The sequence below is a fragment of the Convolutriloba macropyga genome, chromosome 12 (assembly GCF_964194025.1).
Source record: "Convolutriloba macropyga chromosome 12, txConMacr16.3, whole genome shotgun sequence".
Taxonomy (NCBI): domain Eukaryota; kingdom Metazoa; phylum Xenacoelomorpha; order Acoela; family Convolutidae; genus Convolutriloba; species Convolutriloba macropyga.
The window spans coordinates 39,451,851-39,469,206 of NC_134479.1; the positions used below are offsets into that span (position 1 = coordinate 39,451,851).

The following is a 17,356-nucleotide window of genomic DNA, read 5'->3' on the forward strand; positions in this document are numbered from 1 at the left end:
CTGCGGGCTGTAATCTCAATAAGCTACAGGGCTTTTTAAATTTGAAATGATTCCCCATATGAACCGAAAAATGCGAGCCATGTAACAATTTTGCATTCATATTAGTTTCTCTTGCAATAAAGTTAACTCTACCATAATAAGTTCAATTCAAAATTTTTACAAAGCTGGTTTTATTAAGAGAATTAATCGAATAATTAGATATTGAGTTGGTTTCTATAATAGGTTCTCCAAACTTATAAAAAAGACTAAGGTTCTACCTAAAGCAAAAACTCACTTGTCTGCGGTGAAAATTTGGTAAATGAAAAAACAGTTTCCAGCGTCATAGCAAAGTTGAGGGCAAAAACCGATTTTAGTGCAAAACATTTTACCTAAAAGATTTTGTCAAGTTCTCCAAAGATACCAAAGTAATTAATAACTTACTTGTTTTGGCACAACCTTGGCTTGTTTGTTTGAGATTTTTTGCATAATTATTCTAAAAAATAATAAAACATATAATAAAAACAACCAAAAGATTTTTCTAGTTAATATATTTTTATAAGGGTTGGTATTTCCAAACGATGTAACAATTACTGCGAAAAAACTAGGAAATTTAACCAAAGAGCCATTCAACTAATTTCAAAGATTATTTTGCTGAAAAGTTTTTTTTACAAAATTTAATTTAACAAAAACCTTCACATTAATTTTTTGTTAAGTTTTTTTCTCTGTTGTCATTAAACTGTAAACAGCGTACAGCGAAAACGTATGCAAAGTGATTCAAAAAGATAGATTTTTAAGATCGCTATCACCGATAATAATATGATTTGTCATTAAAATAGTTACTGATGTAATAGATCTGTTACTTTTTTGTCCCTAATTTGTCTCTTTCGTTTTCTTTCACAAAGATCACAAAGAATCTGCGTTTGATTCATGTCCCCCATGAATAAACGTGTGGAGTGTTTAGCTATTGCGAATATTTTTTTGTTCAGCCGTTTTCAGCCAACCACTTTTTTCCGGAAAAAAATTGTCTTTTAACAACCCCTTGGGAAACTGATAAAATAGTGTAGAATTCTCCACGCTAAACTAGCGTTAAAAATTTTCAATAAATAATGGTTTTAGTCTGCTACAAGTTTTAAATATTAGTTACAATAGGTTAAAACATAGCTTAAAAAAAGTTTATATTAGGCAGGTTTTTTAAAACTTCATAATGAGAAATGTTAAATGTAGAAAGGATTCACTGAATAAAGATATTAAAAAACACCCACAAGATATTCTTATTTTTCCCTTCGATTCTTGAAAACTGCAAACTAAAATATAATAATCTATAAGCAGTTTTTAGATTTTACATTTCGATATATCAATGGAAAAATGACTATGTGCAACCGAATATTGATGATCATCCGGGATTTATACGTGTATCTTATTATAACTGCACAGCGGAATGTTGAGCGAAACCGTACTTGAGCGATTTTGTTTTTCTACAACCTTTTTGTTTGAATTGTATTAGGGCGCTGTCTTTTCACAAGATTCTCTTAAAATTCTTTTTTAAGAAATAGAAAGCGCTGGAGTGATAAAAGAACAAAAAGCAAAGTATTTTCTGAGGTGCAATTATTTCAAACTAATTTAAAAGTTGCTTGAAAAAAGGTGTCTGAATAAGTTTTTGCTTTCTGATAGAGATTTTTTCGACGCAAACATATTACTTCTGTTCTCTCTCTTTTTATCTTGAGTTTTTAATGAATGTTTTTTTATCAGGTAATACATGGTTTTCAAATTGCTCAGTTTCAATTTTTAAATCTACCCTTGCGCAGCTGATTGTTCATTTGACTCAGAACTTTTTCTGTTTCATAAAAAGATGCCTCATTTTGCCATTATATTGTAACTATTTTTCATTCCCCTTCCCTTGATCTCATTAATGACTGGTCTCCTTGACATCATTATGATACAATAATGATTTAATACGTAGCTAACGTTTTTAACAATTTGACATTTGTCGTTTTCAACGAATGTATCTGATTTTTAATCAGTTTTGAACGTTGATGTGATCTCTATGGGCGCGCAATCACATATTGTTTATTTTTGAAAAGTTCTCGTTGGATCTCTAGTAGTTGCAAAAATTCTGTTACAGTTCTAGCGACTCTGTTTCAAAACAACTTTGCAATGTTCTTTTGTTGATTTTGGTGGTAGATTTTTGCATTTTTTTTACAAAACCGGTGTTTTTTATCAAATTTGTTGTAATTAAAACTTTAATATTGACCTTTGTTTTAGTTTTAATAATTGGGATTAATATATTTTTTTGATGTTTCCGCTTATTTTTTTGCCATGCTAAATAAATGCTAATCAATGCAGACTTTTCAGTGTGTTTTTTAGTGGTAATTGAGTCCTTGTTTTTCTCCTCTCACCTAAAAATTTCGTTTTACATTCGTTCACAAAAAAGCGGAAACGTTAAAGATTGTTAATTTTCATTTGATTTATATTCACGGCACTAAACGTCATACAAATTCAATTGTATGTCCAAATTGCCTGATAAACAACTTTAGCGGAGTACAAAGAGACAAATTAAATGTTTTTGCTAAGAAAAACTTCCCCAAAAGTTCAGGTACAATCATTAATTTCACTAATTCCTCTCTGAATCTATTTTTTTTCTTCGGTCTACATCACGCAGGTTTAGTTTGCAGCTAACCGGACGATTTGTCAACTTTGTTAAAATTTAACATAGTCAGAAATTAGGAAAAATGCGGCGCTGTACAAAAAACAAAAGTTTGTTTGTTAGTTTGTTTGTTTCAAAAGAATCTATTTTTTGGACAAAAGTAGAATCAGTCCAAAACTTTGTGTTAGATTTTACCAGTAAAAGCTACCTCAAATTTACAATTAATAAAAAAACACATGAAATAAAAAAAAATGGTTTTAGTGGGTTATCATTTCTTAAACGATAACAATAACTTTCCGCCAAAAATTGTCTACCGTTGAGGAGTTTTAAACTGTTTTGATGAAAGTTTTCTTAAAAATTTTCAGTGAGTTTCGCCTTGAATTACTTTGAGAATTGAGAATTTTCATTGAGTTACTTTGTGTGTCCTATTTCAATTCGAATGTTTTTCCTCTATTCTTTTTTTTGTGTTCATTTTTTTAGCGCGGACTCTTCAATGGCCGTTTTTATTGTCCAATTTAAAAGTTTCTTAAATCTAAATTGTTTTAATTGAGAAAAAAATTCACTGGTTGAAGCTAAAGAAAGGTTGATTACCAGCTTCAAAAATTGATTTAAGTTGAAAAAACACTGCCTATTTGTACATAAGATATCATAAGAAGATTCAATTTTGCCTGTAGGAATAAATTTCCTGAAATTCTGAGAAAGGATGCACTGACCATTCGATGAGATAAAATCAACGAGTTATTTGCATTAACTTAGCTTCGAGAAGTGCTTAATGACATCTCAAACAAAATTTCAGCGAAAGACCTAATTGCTACTACCATATAACCAAAAATTCTGCTCAGTTGAGCTGTGAAATCCGAATTAGCATAAATTTCTCTGTCTATATTTAATCAAAGTTTTTTCTCGGCATATAGTTCTTGTTTTAAACCAATTTTTCAATTCTGCCTCCACGTATGAGCCAAGTAAACATGTCTTTTTGCATTTATTCTGAGCTAATTTTGTTTTTTTTATAAAAACCCCTTTTTTCTTAGATGTTTTACCTTGTGCAGTGAAAAAATATGATAAACAAACCAAATTACATAGGATTGTTTTTTAGTGTTACAAAAAGACAGATCCTAAAGCCGATCTGTAACTCGATCAGAATAATTTTTGTTTAGTCTAACACATTGTTTACTGTTAGCGAGAAACGATTGAAACGTGGCTAATGTTGAGATCTCAGAAAATTCTTAGTTTTTCCAAACCTTTAAAAAATGGGTGACAATTCAAAGTTTTAGCGAGGTAATTAAGAATATTTATCAATTTTTCATGATTTTCATAATGGTTTTGTAAGTTTTCAACCAAATGTGAGACATCATCTGTTGACAATTAACCTTTTATATAAAATCCAAGTGTTCTCTTATTGAGAATTTTTTTCTCTTGAAGAAATCCGTTAACTTAATTAAGGAGTAATCGCTCAAATTTTTTGCAACTAGATTTTGTCGATAGTTGTCAGTTAATTTCAAACCTACTTTTTTTGTTGATTGGAATTACCAAAAGCTATTATTAAAATTTCCTGAGAAAAAATTTTTGTAGTAAATCAACATCATCCTTTCATTTTGTTGCAAAATATACCGCAATCTTAAAAGATGTCGTTCTGATCTAATCAAATTAGGGAATCAAATTTTGTCAATGGAACACGAGTTGTTTAATTTCAGTTCTTATCTTTTGCAGATCGGGAGTAAAATATATCTTAGGGACTATTTGAAATTTGAATCTTACCAAATCAAAATTCAGTGCCAACGCCAGTGAATTCCCTACGGTGGAAAAAAATGGGTTTAATTTCCTGAAGCCATGAATTCATAGGTTTCCTTAAACCTTATCATTTTGTGCATCCAATATGCGTATCTCTTAAAATATTAACCCATTTTTCTACTTACATTTGCCTTCTAAAGCGGTGTTTTTTGTTTATGTACACCATCGTTCTGAGTTATAACCCAGACAGCAGAACTAATAACTAGCAGTAACCAATATTTGAATCATATAATGTTCTTCTGAAAATTTAACTGTGAAGAATGGAAAACTCAAGGTCAAATTAACAAAAATTGAATCTTAACACTACAGGGTTAACCTTGGTTAAGTTATAAGTTCTGAGCGAGATATGATAAATATAACTACATCGTATATCGGGTGTAAAATATGGAATGGAATTGATATAAAAATTTAATAGAAAATGGTGCCAGCGATATTCATTCCTATTATTTCAACCCACCGGCCTAGGAAATCAGTAATAACTCAATACTATGGTAAATAACCGTCCGGGTTGTAATTTATTATTAAAAACCGGGTTAGATTTATGACTTTATTACAACTAACTACCGCTGCAAAGCGGCTGTTTCGAAATAGCCATCGATTCAGTCAAATTTATCTACACGCTTTTAAATTTTTTGATGGTTCCATTTTTTTGCCGTGGGTCAGAAACTTGACTTATTTTAGACAGAATATTTTGGTGTTTTTGTGTTTGTAATATTGTTGTAACTAGTTATAAACCTGGCTGGTTATAAATATGTCGCTGCTTGTATATGTGAAATGTTTTTAGACTTTATTAACCCGCCGTGACCCAGGTTCAAAGGGTATTTTCATGAAATTTAAAGCCAGTCAGACGTGGAAAAAATTTTGGGTTTGGAATACAAATTAGATTTGCTGTAAAAGTGTAAAAAGTGTTGTAAAATTGTGCAAAAAATTATAAACAGAGCCCAAATTCCTGGGAGGGGGTTATATTGTTGAGAAACGGGGTGGCTGTTTTGTGTTGTTAACTGGGTTAAATTTGCAATTTTGATTTTGAAGTTGGGTAAAATTATCAATCAGAGCAAACAAATTTAAGCGGAAAAATTGTAACAGGTGTTTTGAAGTGGGGTTATTTTGGAATTGCACTTGAAAATGCAACAATTACAGGTAAAAATCGGACATTTAATCCTCTGGAAAATTTTCAACCCATTGAAAATTTCTAAATGCGGTCACGTATAGGGTATATTTTGTTTTATAAAAATTACATGTATTTTTGGATTTTACTATTTAATTATAGCACAAAAAGAAACAAAGGGGTTGTCCTTAACCCATTTTAGCTCTACAGAGTTTATTGGCTTTGTGACTGTTAAAAAAGTTGCAGCCTTTCATTTACTGATGTCTATTTTGAACATCGCAATTCATCAATTAAATAGAAATGATTATGTGCCATTGTCCTCAGAAATTCGGTCATGAAAAAACACCATAGCTGGTTTTTAAGTTTTTCTTTTTAATGCTAAAGGAAAATTTGACGCCCAAGGACAATTTTTCCTCTTGAATCTTTTGATGCTTTTAAGTTTTTCCTTTTGATTCTATACGTCTCTGAGAAAAGTTTGCTTGTGGGGATCGCAACCATGAGGACGTTACGGAACTATTCAAAAGAAACACATATTGATAGCCTTAATGAGAAACATATGATAGTACAATCATATCAATCAAGAGCTTACCATCGTACGTGGTATGAGAAAATGCAATATGTACCAACGCTCAAGATGGGAGTTAAAAAAATTGCAACTGAATTAGAATTCGAATCCCTGACTCTTGAATGCACCACGTTTTCTCTTTATCTTCCAGGAAAAAGTGCATCAATTTTCAATTTAATCCACCGAATCACTTCGAGTCGTTTGCCAAAAGTGTGAGAAAAAGCAAAAAAAAGTGCAATTGATTACAAGAAAAAAGAATGATATATCTTCACAACTTAACAAGATCAAGGCATGAGGTTGTTTGAGCTCGGGGTTATGAGTTTTTTGATCAAGTATTTCAAGTTTTTTCCATGGATTTAAGATTTTGCATTATTTGTTGAAGTGCTAAAATTGCATGAAGAATTAACGTATATATCATTTGTCAAGTTTATAAAGCTATCTCAAACTATAACACAAAACAGTAAATGTTGAAGAAAAACGGGATTTTCAAATTCCATTCAACGCAGTATTTGATTTATTTTTCAAATTAAGCAACAAATGGGCAACAAATAGCGTCAAAAAAATTTGATTTAAAGTAAAAAAAACCATAATGCCTTAACATTTAAACGACAATCTGTACAGAAGTTTCCAAAAATTTGTGGCAATTGTTTATTCGCATTAATTCTTTGATTAAAAGCAAGCCACCTTCTTAGTTGTGTACTGCGCTGTTGATACCGATAAGAAGATAACAATTCCATTTCATAATTTCGGTGTAATTTTCCCGAAATAAATTTAAAATCTTCTAGAAAAACATATTTTGCAAAGAAGTAAACTTCGTGGTATTTGCATTTCTGGTATGATCATGTATGTGAACAGCTACTTTTTTTTATATTTAAGTGAAGTTTAGTAGGTTAGGTTTAGTGAGTTTTTAGGTTTAGTATTGTTTTATATGAAACGCTTAACAATACATGTGCATTTGTTTCTATTGAGTTTAGGTAAATATATTTTTTGGAAAGAAATGGCGAGTACAGTGTCATATAATACATTACAATAAAGAACACAAGCAAATTGCAAATTTCAACCACTTGCACTTGCCCACAAAATGTCTCTGAACAAAGTGGTTCTGATAATTTTAATTCGTGTTTCTGATAATTTTAAAAAGCTCTTTTTCAGCCGTCAAATATCCAGTAACTATTGCTTACTGTGAATGAAGGGAACATGATTTTTTCCTCTGGAAACCTACGTTCCACTTAAAAAGCATTATTTTCTTATTATTCTAATAAGGTAGACATTTTTTAAGCAATTTGGACAAAAAATTGAGAAAACGGGAAACAAAGTGTATAGGTGCGAGGGATGGAGCGCCATATCCAAGACTAATTGAGTTTTATGATTTCTTAAATTCAATTTTCTGCTTTGAATTTAAATTTGACAATCAAGTCTCACCACGCTGTATTGCTTTTAGGCTGTCTTTCTGATATTTGAATTATCGAGTCGACCATTTTTTACAGGTGTGTGGGGCAGCTTCATGGAATTGAAAATGATTTTTTTTAAAAAACGGCGTTTTTCAGACTTTACAAATAAGATTTTAAAGCAGCGATTTCCAGCTTTAAAGTAATGCTTTTGTTTGTCCTTCAAGGGTTTTTCTGACAATTATGGATGAGATGCGCTGAAATTCACTAATAGACGCTGAAATTCACTAATAGACGCTGAAATTGTGCTGAATTGAGCTGAAAAAGTGCTGAAGTTATGTAAAATTTGCGGTGACAAATTTGTGAGATATTAGCTGCAAAAATATGAAATTTCATTCAGCGTATTTCATTCATAATTATGCGCTGAAATTGCGCTGTCACATCGACCATGGTAGATTTGTTGTTTCCTACCAAAATAATTTTATAATTTTCAGTAAAATAAAATTGTTAGCGGTTATTTATATAGTTTGCTAAAGTTAAATTAATGTAAATAACTCATTAACCCATAAGCAAAGAAAGTAGTTAATCCCTAATTTAACTGGTAATGGAGAATGGAAGTTATGCATGGATCAATGATCACTCAAATTTTATAAATTGGAGTTTATGACTAGTTTGTAGGTTAGAGAATTACTAACTAGCGTGGAAGAATTACACTGTCAAACGTTCCCTATTGAAACAAAATAAGCAAAATTTGCAAATGCTTAGGAAAAATGTAGTTAGCCGACATTAAAAGTAAGCCGAAAAATGGAATGCGGAAATAATTTCAGGGAGGGTCTCGCATTGTTCACCACAGTTCTGTTGCCAACAGAACATAGTATATACAAGAAGAGAGTTTATAATTAAGTTGTTTTTTTTCTAAAAAGTTCAAAGAAAACATTTTCCTTGAGAAAATTTTATCGAAAAATTCTTGCGTGACTGATATTTTTTCTACAAAACTCGAACTTCTTTAAGCTGTCAAAGCTGCGTAATCCTTCTTTTCTCGGAAAAATTTGCCAATGAATGTAAAAAATGGAAAATTTACGGCTGGCCAGTTTTATTAACAACCGGAAGATTGCCAATCATATCTCGAATTCCAATTAAAAGGAATTTCGCTCCACCGATGACGAGCCAGTTGAAGTGAACTTAGAGAATTTGTTTTTATAAGACTGCTGTTTTGAATGTTTGTCTCATTTAGGCTGAAGAGAGAATTGTTCCCAATCATGTTTTCCTTTTCCATAATATGGGATACGTGTAATGCGGTGTTCATAAGTTGAGTAAAAACTCAAAAAAAGTTTGTTTGATTTATTGAAGGCTGTTCAATTAGTTAGTATGAAGTTTATAGAGATTTCATTTTCGAAGGTTAATGGACTAAGTAGTTCAACGCCATCCCCCCCCCCCCGCCCAAAAAAAAAGAAAAGTGAGAGTGTCAATGTTGTCCCGCCCAGTAAAAATAAATACCCTTTCAATGAATTCAAGTTCAAATGTGTTGTTTAATAAAGAACCCATTATGGGCATGCATTCTGGTATCGGCTCCAAATTGAGCTTCTTTCAAATCAAATATGCTCACAATCTTGACTGAATTTCTACAGATCTTTTAGTTCCTCATGATCCCTGCAAGATCTTGCATTATTAGTCACACTATCGCAGAGATCTTTGCATCTCATCTTATAAAAAAATCTTAAGGATCAAAGCAAGATCATCTAAATTATCGTAAGGTTTGACAGGAGTCTTGAATATAAACGAATGCGATGTCTTGAATTGCTTTCTTAACTTATAATTTTTGACATTTTGGCTTCCAGCTTTTTTCGGCTGTTTACAACTTCGGTCAGCAACACCACAACAAAGATATATGGCGAACTGTAATAGTATAATAGTTTGCAAGTGTTACTTTATAGTCCGTAACAGGGGGGACCTGAGATTAATCTTAGCATGAAATTCATGCCAATGTTCACGAAACAAAGAATCACTATTAAATAACTATTGTGGTCACTTGACATAAAACACTATCAATTAAGTATTCGCAATTGAGGATTTACAATAATTTATATATTTATTTTTATCACTACGCAAAAATATTAACACAGATTTTGTTTTTTCAGCACATCTTTTTCAATATATCTTTTTTTAGTTTTAGTTTTGTTAAACGTACAGGGTGCATTAACTCATTGGTTAAAAGCTTAACGAAAAAAAAAATAATATTTAATGAATTTTTGCCTTGTACTTGCATCAAATTTTTTGACCGTAACCGTGCAAAAATTAAGGGAAATTATTTACTTCTGTTGTACAATTTGAAAGGAAAACTGATTTTTTATTAAATTTAAGAAGTACATTTCAGTATAAAAAAAACTAAATGGTGAAAAAAAAGTGTGAAAAAAATGAAAGACCGGTAAAGGCGTCCGACATTTTCTGCTCAGTTTCCGCGTGTCACATATGCAGATAAAATTTCGATTCAGTTAAACAAAATCTGCCATTTAATCGGTCTGATTAAAGTAACACCGATAGGACCCAAAATAACCCTGAAAATATGTTAAGCAGTTCTGAAACTGGGAGTAAAAGGAAATAGACCTTGAGGCCATTAACGACCAGAAACTGGGTAAATTTGTCAATCTTAATAAACTTCTTTTAAACTTATTCTCAAAGTTTTGGTTTAGTTAGGCTATATAAAAACAGAACTTCCCTCTTTCGCACTTTTATTACACGTGAAAGGCAAAATTCAAATTTAAAGACTGTTTTTTTTTTGTTCAGAAAACAGTTGAAAACAATAAAAATAAATCAATTAAACTAATAAATAATTAATAAACGGATATTTTAATAATGATTTAGCTCAAATTTCTGCGAAAACTTTGGCTTTGCTTGGCTCTAAATTGATCAAATTTGCATTTAGAATCATTAATAAATGTTGTCAAATATTGTCAAAACCAAGAAATTAATAAGCAACTTCTAGATTGAAATTTGGAATTCTAAAACTCAGACCTGAGAGGTAGTATAGATTTATTTTAGGTTGCCAAGGCCAAATTTATACATAAATATATTCCATTTTTGGGATTAAATTGAGATTTAAAGGGCATTTTAATAATCTTTGATCTGTATCGTGCCTGTAACGCTAGTACACCGATTTTAGATTAGGAAATTTCCCAACTGTAGCGTAACTAAATATAAATAAAGAAAGCAAGAATCTAAGGAAGTCTAGAGCAGTGCATGGCGAAAATCTGACCTAGCAGTGGTGATGGCACTATTATTTAAAAATACCGATAATTTAGAAAATTCCGTACTGCAATGGTTTGAAACAGTTATGATTCGATATATAGTAAAGAAGTTCATTAATGTGTGCTCGTACGTAATGTTAAAAACCCACCTATCATTTCGTTGGTGTTTTGTATTTTAGCAAATTTTCCGAAACAGAGACAATGCCGTTCCTTCGGCGCTAACTCTGGCAGCGAGTTCTAGCGACCATAGCACTGTAAAAAACGGCGACTAATCCCTAAATAGCGTCGCTAATTTTGGCACCAATTTACCTTTTCTTTGTCATCGCAGTGGTTACGATTTGGTTACCATTTATACAATTTTTAAATTGTTACGTTTAGGTTATAAATTATCCGACTTAACAATTTGATAAAAAATGACTCTGTTAAAACAAAACTCTTTTCTGAAAAAAAGTTATGTCAGCTGTTACCACTCTTTTCATAAAGAGTGATAGCAGCCGACATCAAGCGTGCGGAAAAGAGTGAAGAGACCAAAAGATTAGAATCAGTTAGCTTTGTCGCTAGTATTTGCACACTGTAAAAAAACGCGAAAACTACCCACCTATTTACGCAAATTTGAGCGTATTGGGCTTTTTTGCGCTCGCTTACTTTCTTGATCTTAATACATGAGCGTCGAATATATGTGTAAAAAGGCCGGTTATAAATATACTCGATCAAATGTGCTTTTTGCAATGTTATGATCCAAGAACTCTCAAAGCATAAAAAATTTTATCTGATGTTTATGATGAAACGCTCTTCCAATCAAACACTAATATAATTTTAGAGATGTCGCTAAGCAAACAATTACACAAAAAAACTCAATTGTGATTTTTTAAAACTTTATGTCAATCATGTTTAGAAAAGATAAGCAAAAAAAGTACAAATAATGATGCAATTTTTAACAATTATTGATACCAGTTTAAGTAGTGGATCACTGCCGAAAAAACTCTGGAAAAAGAAACATGTGTATTGTAACAGTTGAAAAATTGATGAGGATATACAAGAATGGAGTTGACCTCTGTTATTATGGCCAATGCCATATATTGATATTATTGCTCGTCTACCTGAATCAAAAATTTAAAACCTGTTACTTTCACATTTTTAAAAATTGATCGTTAAAGACTTGTTAAACTATTGTTTTCAGCGTTAAATCAGTTGTTTATATGAGTTTAATTTAGTTGAGCAGTTTAATTCAAATGCATAAAAACAGACTAATTGGAAAAAGGTCATCTATAATTTGTGTGTATCAAAAATTAATGGATGACAACTCCTCGTGCGAACATAGAATTTGGCGCAATGCAACTTCAAACCATTAAAAATTTTGATTCGGGATCATTCATGAAGTATCGAAGGCGATACATCTTCTACTAGTTAGAACAAGCAACACAACAATATAGACTAATAAGGGAAAAGTGTGAGAAGTAGTTATTCGTTTTCTGTCCGTTTTTCAGTGATTTGCTTAATTAGCCCACGCATGAATAAATTGGGATCTTTTCTGCTCCCTCTCCCCCAGCTTAGTGGGCTTATATCTTTTACTTCCCCAGGCGCACGTTCTATATTTTTGTATTTTGACATAGTAACGTGATATAACAACCTATAATTTGTAACTGGGGGGCGCAAAACACATGGGTGGGGCAAAACAGAATAGATCCATAAATTGTTTTCAAGTAGGTTACGAGCATAACTGTACTTACCCCAGATATTTGAGAATTTTTATCGTGTAAGATCTTACAAATTTCTTACAAAACTGTCTTTTAAGTTCTTATAAGATTATGTGTCGCCTGACTAAGACTTTGTAAGACAATTTGTCAGGTCTTACACCATAAAATTTTCTATCAGGTCTGATCAGATCTTACACGATAAAAGTTTACTTATGTCAGATCATAGAAGATGAAAATTCTGCTTTATAAGATCTTAAACGATAAAAATACTGCCTGACAAAAACTGTTTATCGTGTAAGATCTTATAAAAATTTTATAAAACCTTGTAAGATAAACATTCGGAAAACTATGACTCATCTTGTTGACAAAATTTTTTATCAGATCTTATACGATAAAAACTCTTAAAGTATGGCATATTCTTCATATTGAAGACAATTCAGAGTTGCTTTCAAGCAGTAGCCAAAAAGCTACAGCATGCAACATTTAAGTGTCAGAGCAACAAAGATAAAAGTATCTCATATCTTCTTTTGCGACTCATAAGATATAATGAAAAAGGTTATTTGACTGTCAGGGGCTTTCTCTGATGCGGTGAATATCAAACTAGGTTGAAAAATTTTTGCCAAAGACCAAAACTATCTTGGTCTGCTAAATTTAGCGATGTTAGCTAGCTAAGACTCACAATAAAACTGCCGCCAAAATAGCATCAGCAATTTTTTTTTCTTAATTGGGTAGTTGACCGATTATTTTTTCACTTTCATAGGATTTTGACTACGTTATACGGTTATATTGAAACCATTAAAACATGTCTTATCAGATCGTATACGATTAAAAATTCTGCCCTATTTAAATTTTTATCGTGTAACATCTGATAAGATACTTAGCAGATCTTATGAGATAACATTTCAGCGAAATTGATTTATTATCTTATAAAATCTGATATGATACTTATCAGATTTTGTAAGATAACAATTTCTCAAAATTGAATTATTATCTTTTAAGATCTGATAAGTATCTTATCACCTCTTACACGATTAAAGTTCACGTAGGGCAGAATTTTTATCGTGTAAAACCAAATAAGAATTACACGATGAAGATTTTTTATCAGCATCTTATCAGATCTACACGATAAAATTCCAGAATCACTGGGGTAACCAAGCTACAGCAACGCAGCGAATTAGACAAGCCATCAAAAGACCAATAGGCTCCTAGTCGATTGATGCCAAGTAACAGTACTTAGCATACAGGGGAACTAAATCGTTAGAAAAATAGAAAAAATCAGTGTAGTTCTAAGCACTGTATTTTTCAAAAATAAAAAAAGAATTAAAAAAATTTAACAACGCTCAACAATTATAATTAAAACAGATTGGTTGCAACATATACATACAAAGCTAAAATTTATAACAGTTTTCGTTGAATTAGCAATCGGGTTATTAAAGACGTAATCAATTGAGTATCATCAAGTTTTAAGCTTTTAAGTGTTAGATTTAAGCTAGTCTTAACCTTTTTTCGGCTATTTTTCGGGCTTTTTTCTTAAAATACGCTGCAAATAATTGCTAAGTTATAACATTTACATGAAACTTATTCTAAGAAAAGAGCCCGAAAAAGAGCCTAAAAACACTTAAAACTAACTCTGACAGCTCGATGATACTTATGATCGAATAGTTTTCACCAAAAATTTACCACAGTCAAATTATTTCTTTGTCGCCGCATCAATAAACGCATGATAAGGGCTAAACTAATAGGTTACAATGTTTAACAAGTTAGTGCTGTCTTACCTGGTTATAACTAAGTTATAACTAATATGTTATAACTGTAGCTCGCTGTACCAAAACGCTGCTGGAAGCAAACATTGCATGAAGGCCAGAGAAGAAAACATAAAATGTCGAAGCAAACGGCGTTTGAGGGTTTAATTATGTCCTCAAAACCCTAGAGTGGTAACTTTAAGTTATGGAGTTTATTCGGAGCCCTATATGTTCTCCACGTTATCAAAGAGTGTAAACTTAATGGTCGAATGCACCTTGAAAGAATAAATATTTACCCTTGAAGAAACTGTCTATTTTGGGCATGTTTTCATTGTTTACAAACGCGGAAAAACGCGGCGACTAAAATTTGGGGTTGTGGAAATGTGTGTTTCCGTTTTCGTGCGTCTCTGCCTTAGATATAAAGCGTCCGCTACTTTGATACACTTTTGTTACCTGTTGGAGGAAAATAGTTAATTACTGTTTTAATAGACAACATTGCAACTATTTGGTTTCACAAAAAATGAACAGAAAAATATGCAACTTACGCAAAAGACACTTTCGAACGCTTCATATTTAGTCGCAGTTCAATCTCCCAAAAGAACACAATTCAATAAAAACAGAATAATGTATTTAATTATACAGAAAAATGGATATCTTCAGATAATTAGTTCGAGTAATGATAACCTGTTTTTATTAACAGTTTTATTAAAATTTAAGTATATTATGTTAAACCATTACAGTTATTTTTCAACTGGCGCTTGTATGTTTATATTGCAACATTGAAAAAGATATTTATTGAAACAGGAAACTAAACACGCCGAGTTTTGTCCAAATTTACGGAAATCCGCCAGAATATGAGGAAACGCTTTTGCGCATTTAAAGTATAAAGATCCCACGTTTTTCTTCAATAAAAAAGAATTTCTAATTCTGATGCAAATTATTTGCTAATTCGCAATGTCGAGTTTTCCATAAAATGAATCTGTGAACATCTCTTAAAGATTCGTATTAACAAGGTGACGCTAAACAGCAACTTTCTTGGGCAGTATTTGAGAGCACTAAGAGATCCGATCTAACAAATTTGTTAAAATTGGCTGACCGTAGTTGATAATTTTTTTAAAATATACCAAATGCTCAGAGTCATTAGGACTTTTCAATCGGTGCAATAATTTCTTACCGGTTTTTTCCAATAAGAAACAACTGCGATTGAGAGTTTTAAAGACTCTCTGTGTTAGGCTTTGCATGGCTCAGACATTCCGTGCAGATGAAAAAATTCTGCGGTTTGCACGTTTTATTCTGTTTTTTTTTAAATCGATGAGATTATTTTCTGCTTACAGTGATCAGGCTTTGCCGCGCCAATAACGCTGATGTTTTTTTTTTATAAAACGCTACTTTTGAAATTAAAATAGTGATCAAAATTTGAGATCAAAATTTACTGTCGGCTTTACTTGTTATCCGATGCTTCATTAGTAGCACGAAAACTATTCGGTACCCCAGTTCAATTTGTGGTTTTCAACTAGAGCCTTTTAACTAAAGGTACTAGCGCTCTGTTGTCGGGTTATGTTTTAGAGGTATCCGGAATGGGTCACGCTTCAAGTCTCCAGTGTCAGTACAGTACATAGTTATACGTGCACATTGTGTGCCTCGAACGGGACAGGTCGTCGCCGCTTCAAAATAGACTCCTAGCATGAACTAAAACTTTTTTTTTCAGTACACACTACAAAAAGCTGAATTAATTTAAAATAATTTGATTTTGCAAACCGTTATTTCTTTTTGTTTTTTCAGACATGAAATTACTTCCATAAAGTCTCTCTGGTTCTCAATAAATTTGAGTATTTGTTATATACTAAACTTTTGAACATTTATCTATTATGTTTTTACATACCATTATATATATATATATATATATATATATATATATATATTGTTTTTGTGAAAAGTAATAAAGTAATATATAAGAGTAACATATAAATATATAAATATAATATATAAGTTATAAAAGTAATATATAAATATTCAAATGTATATATATATATATATATATATATATATATATATATAGAATTGTATATTTATATATATATATATATATATATATATATATATACATATATATATATATATTTATATATATATATATATATATATATACATATATATATATATATATATATATATATGCATATATTTATGTATATAATATATATATATATATATATATATATATATATATATATATATACAAACAAATTGAACATAATTTTAGAAGGGTTTTGCTTTAGTTCAAAAGGACTCCTTACAACAAAAAAAGGATTAGAAAAGGGTAAACTCTTTAGCTGTTTAGTATTTTTTCAGGAAAATTATTTAGTGAGGTTAACGAGTGCACATTAGTGTGGAGGGAAAAAACCGCTCCTATGATGAACTGGAACAAATAGGTAATGTTATTGTTTTTTTTTTCAAAATTGTTTGAAGAATGTTTAGTTAAAACAAAGTCTGCGATGTTCAAAATAAAGTGTTTACACAACACTACAACACTGATAAAAAATATAAAAGACTTTTTGTTGTTATAGAAAATCACGGAAAAACCTTTGGACAAGAATAAAATTTGAAATATTTCAAAAATTTGGTCTTTAGCTTTTTTTTTTGCGAAGATCATGACAAGAATTTTGTTCTGAGTGTATGATGTTAAAAGTTGAGACATATCAGAAGAAATTTTATTGGTACTGAACGATGGGTTTTTGCCATAATTTAGGAGTCGTTATATTTTTGAAGATTTGAAAAAATGAACTGGAAACCTAAGAGCAAACATTTCGCTCCAAATGATATAAAAGATCTGGATAAATTGTTTATTGTTTCTAATGTTTATAATATGCATCTTTAGCCGCTCAATGCTAAGTGAAAACCAACAAAATGCTGTATTGTGTAGTTTAAAATCGACTTTAGATATTTCAGAAGAAAGGCAAACATTTTTTGGTTTTGTAAGGCGCGTGGTAATTTAATGCGTAAAACGACGCAAAGCAACTAGAAGATAATGGAAAGAGCAGAAAATATCTAAGCATGTGTTCATAGAACTTCTTCAAAAATTCAGATTTTTGGGAAATGGCAGTGTGTTTCGTGATAAGAAGAGGAAAAATTACAAAACCTGTTTCTAAAAAAACAATATTTCTCTTTAATTTTGTAACGCATAGAAAGGAAGTTAG

General features: G+C 31.1%; 1 protein-coding gene across 1 annotated transcript in view; it reads right to left on the bottom strand.

Moving 5' to 3' along the window:
• Nucleotides 1-8,160, bottom strand: part of LOC142350494 (uncharacterized) — a 169,801-nt gene extending 161,641 nt beyond the window's left edge. Inside the window, exons 1-2 of the mRNA XM_075402344.1 lie at nucleotides 8,039-8,160; nucleotides 4,540-4,875 (exon numbers count right to left, since the gene is read on the bottom strand). Of these exons, the coding sequence (XP_075258459.1) occupies nucleotides 4,540-4,580 (41 nt within the window). The 5' untranslated portion in view covers nucleotides 4,581-4,875; nucleotides 8,039-8,160. The remainder of the gene's footprint in view (nucleotides 1-4,539; nucleotides 4,876-8,038) is intronic.
• Between the last annotated feature and the right edge of the window lie 9,196 nt (nucleotides 8,161-17,356).